The 2045-nt window shown below is 49.5% G+C and overlaps 1 protein-coding gene across 1 annotated transcript in view; it reads left to right on the top strand.

The window, feature by feature from the left end:
- TMEM189 (transmembrane protein 189) overlaps positions 1–2045 on the top strand; it is a 26872-nt gene that overhangs the window by 1575 nt on the left and 23252 nt on the right. The window contains exon 2 of the mRNA XM_009326848.1: positions 1562–1623. Within this exon, the coding sequence (XP_009325123.1) occupies positions 1562–1623 (62 nt within the window). The remainder of the gene's footprint in view (positions 1–1561; positions 1624–2045) is intronic.

The following is a 2045-nucleotide window of genomic DNA, read 5'->3' as shown; positions in this document are numbered from 1 at the left end:
TGAAGAAAGGCTGAGAGAGTTGGGGTTGTTCAGCCTAGAGAAGAGAAGGCTTCGGGGAGACCTTCTTGCAGCCTGTCAGTACTTAAAGGGGGCTTATAAAAAAGATGGCGACAGACTTTTTAGCAGGGCCTGTTGCGACAGGACAAGGGGGAATGGCTTTAAACCAAAGGGGGGTAGATTTAGACTAGATATAAGGAAGAATGGACTAGATGACCTTTAGAGGTCCCTTCCAACCCAAACTATTCTATGATTCTAAAAGCCTTTGCACTCTCGCAATGCTAAATCCTCATGGCTCCACCCTTTCTTGGGATGCGGTGGTACTATGGCTGCACCAGCTCTTGGAGGTTCACCACAGCCTGTGAACTAACCTACCGTTTCTCCTTCCTTCCCCAGATAACGACAGAGAGGAAAAGGAACACTCTTCGGATGTGTCCCGAGCGTGGGTTCGTCTCTAGGAACGGAGCAAACCCTCTCCTCGACGGTCCTTTGTCTTGTCACACTGAGGTGAGATTAGAAGGGGCTTCAAAGCACCTTTTTCCTTTTGCGAGGTTTGTCTTTAGGCAGCTACACGGACGTTATTACAGAAGGGTGCAGCTTTTTTCCAGCCGATGCCAAGGCAAAACTAATAACCATTTTCCAAGAGAATTTGATAACCCATCCAAAGCCCAACCTCGCTGCCCATTTGCTGCCTTTTTCATGCTGGCAGCCCTTGTGCCTTGACAAAACAAGATGACTAGGAGGTGTTGAAAGTATCTTGGGAAACACTCCCAAGAACCGTACCTCAGCTAAAACCGTTTATATCGTTCCTCTGATTTACACATTCGTGGTGGGGACATACGGTCACATATCTCAAAAGACATTTAAAGGTGCCGTATCCTACTGAACTGACGTTAATTCATTCACGTTTACATCACTTCTGTACTAATGTTATCAAGGTCACTGTGACCCTAAGAGGATCTTGGCAAAACCCTTAGCATCAGAGCAGCCTAACCTCACAAACGTCTGATGAAAACGTCGGCATCCCTCGATGCCAGAACGTCCCCGTCCCTCAGCCTAAACGCAGCCCGGTCCAACAAATTGAGGCACCCCAAGCTACTGCCTTTTAATTGGCTTATGACCCAATTAACAGAGAACAGAAAAATCCCCCCCGAGATAAATACCTTCTTCCGTGTCAGCGGCAAATCGTTATCATTTATAGTTTCCAGAACGTTTGAGAGAGGGGTGTATATATATATAAACATGAGTCCAGGACTCATCGGATTCCTGAGCCATTTTTTCATTAAGAACCGCTAATTCGAGCACGTGATTCCAGCCGATTATTAATTAACTTGTGATCCCCCAAACAGCAGGGCAGACTCCGGGAGGCACACGGCATGCCTTTTAGCCTGCTTCGGAAACGTGGTGGTTTCAGAGCGCCATGAAGTGACGGCGCAGAGCAGTCCCTGGCTGTCGGCTTGGTTGAATTTTGGGAATTTCCTGGGTGGTTTGGTGCAACCGGCATTTCTCTTCCAGCTCTCTGGAGGGGGAGCCCGCAGGGCAGCCCCCGTCTCGCATCCTGCAGGAGCGGGATCAGCATCTACCCCTCGGGTAGGTGCGATGTGCTGGTCCGCGCCGCCAGGGCGGGTACAGCCGCAGGGCCCAGCCGACACCGGCCTGGGGTTGTGCCTTACTGTCCTTCTGGCCTGGCCGTCAGGGCAGAGGGGCACCTCGTTCGCCGCGGCGTGTCGTTTTCCAGCCTTTGGATTAAGCAGACGTGCGGTTTAGTGTCTCACGCTCTCTAAATGGATCGATCCTTAATGTTTAAGGGAAATCTACTTCATCATTTGAAACGCTTCTTATCTTAGTGCTATTTTATTTGATATGCAAATAAATCTGTTGCAGAAATTATTTTTTTATAGACATGACGCAGCGCTTAGATATGGCTAGGGGCTTTCTTTTCTGCCTCTTTTGTCCGTGCTGGATGTATTTATTTGGAATACAGCGAGTACAGCGGCGAGCGGCTCCAACCGCCTCTGTTAAGGGGCACGGGCTGGGCCACCCAACGA

Source organism: Pygoscelis adeliae, unplaced genomic scaffold, assembly GCF_000699105.1.
Source record: "Pygoscelis adeliae isolate BGI_AS28 unplaced genomic scaffold, ASM69910v1 Scaffold286, whole genome shotgun sequence".
NCBI classification, from domain to species: Eukaryota; Metazoa; Chordata; class Aves; order Sphenisciformes; family Spheniscidae; genus Pygoscelis; species Pygoscelis adeliae.
The sequence above is the reverse complement of the archived record's forward strand: the minus strand, read 5'-3'. Positions and strand labels throughout refer to the sequence as shown.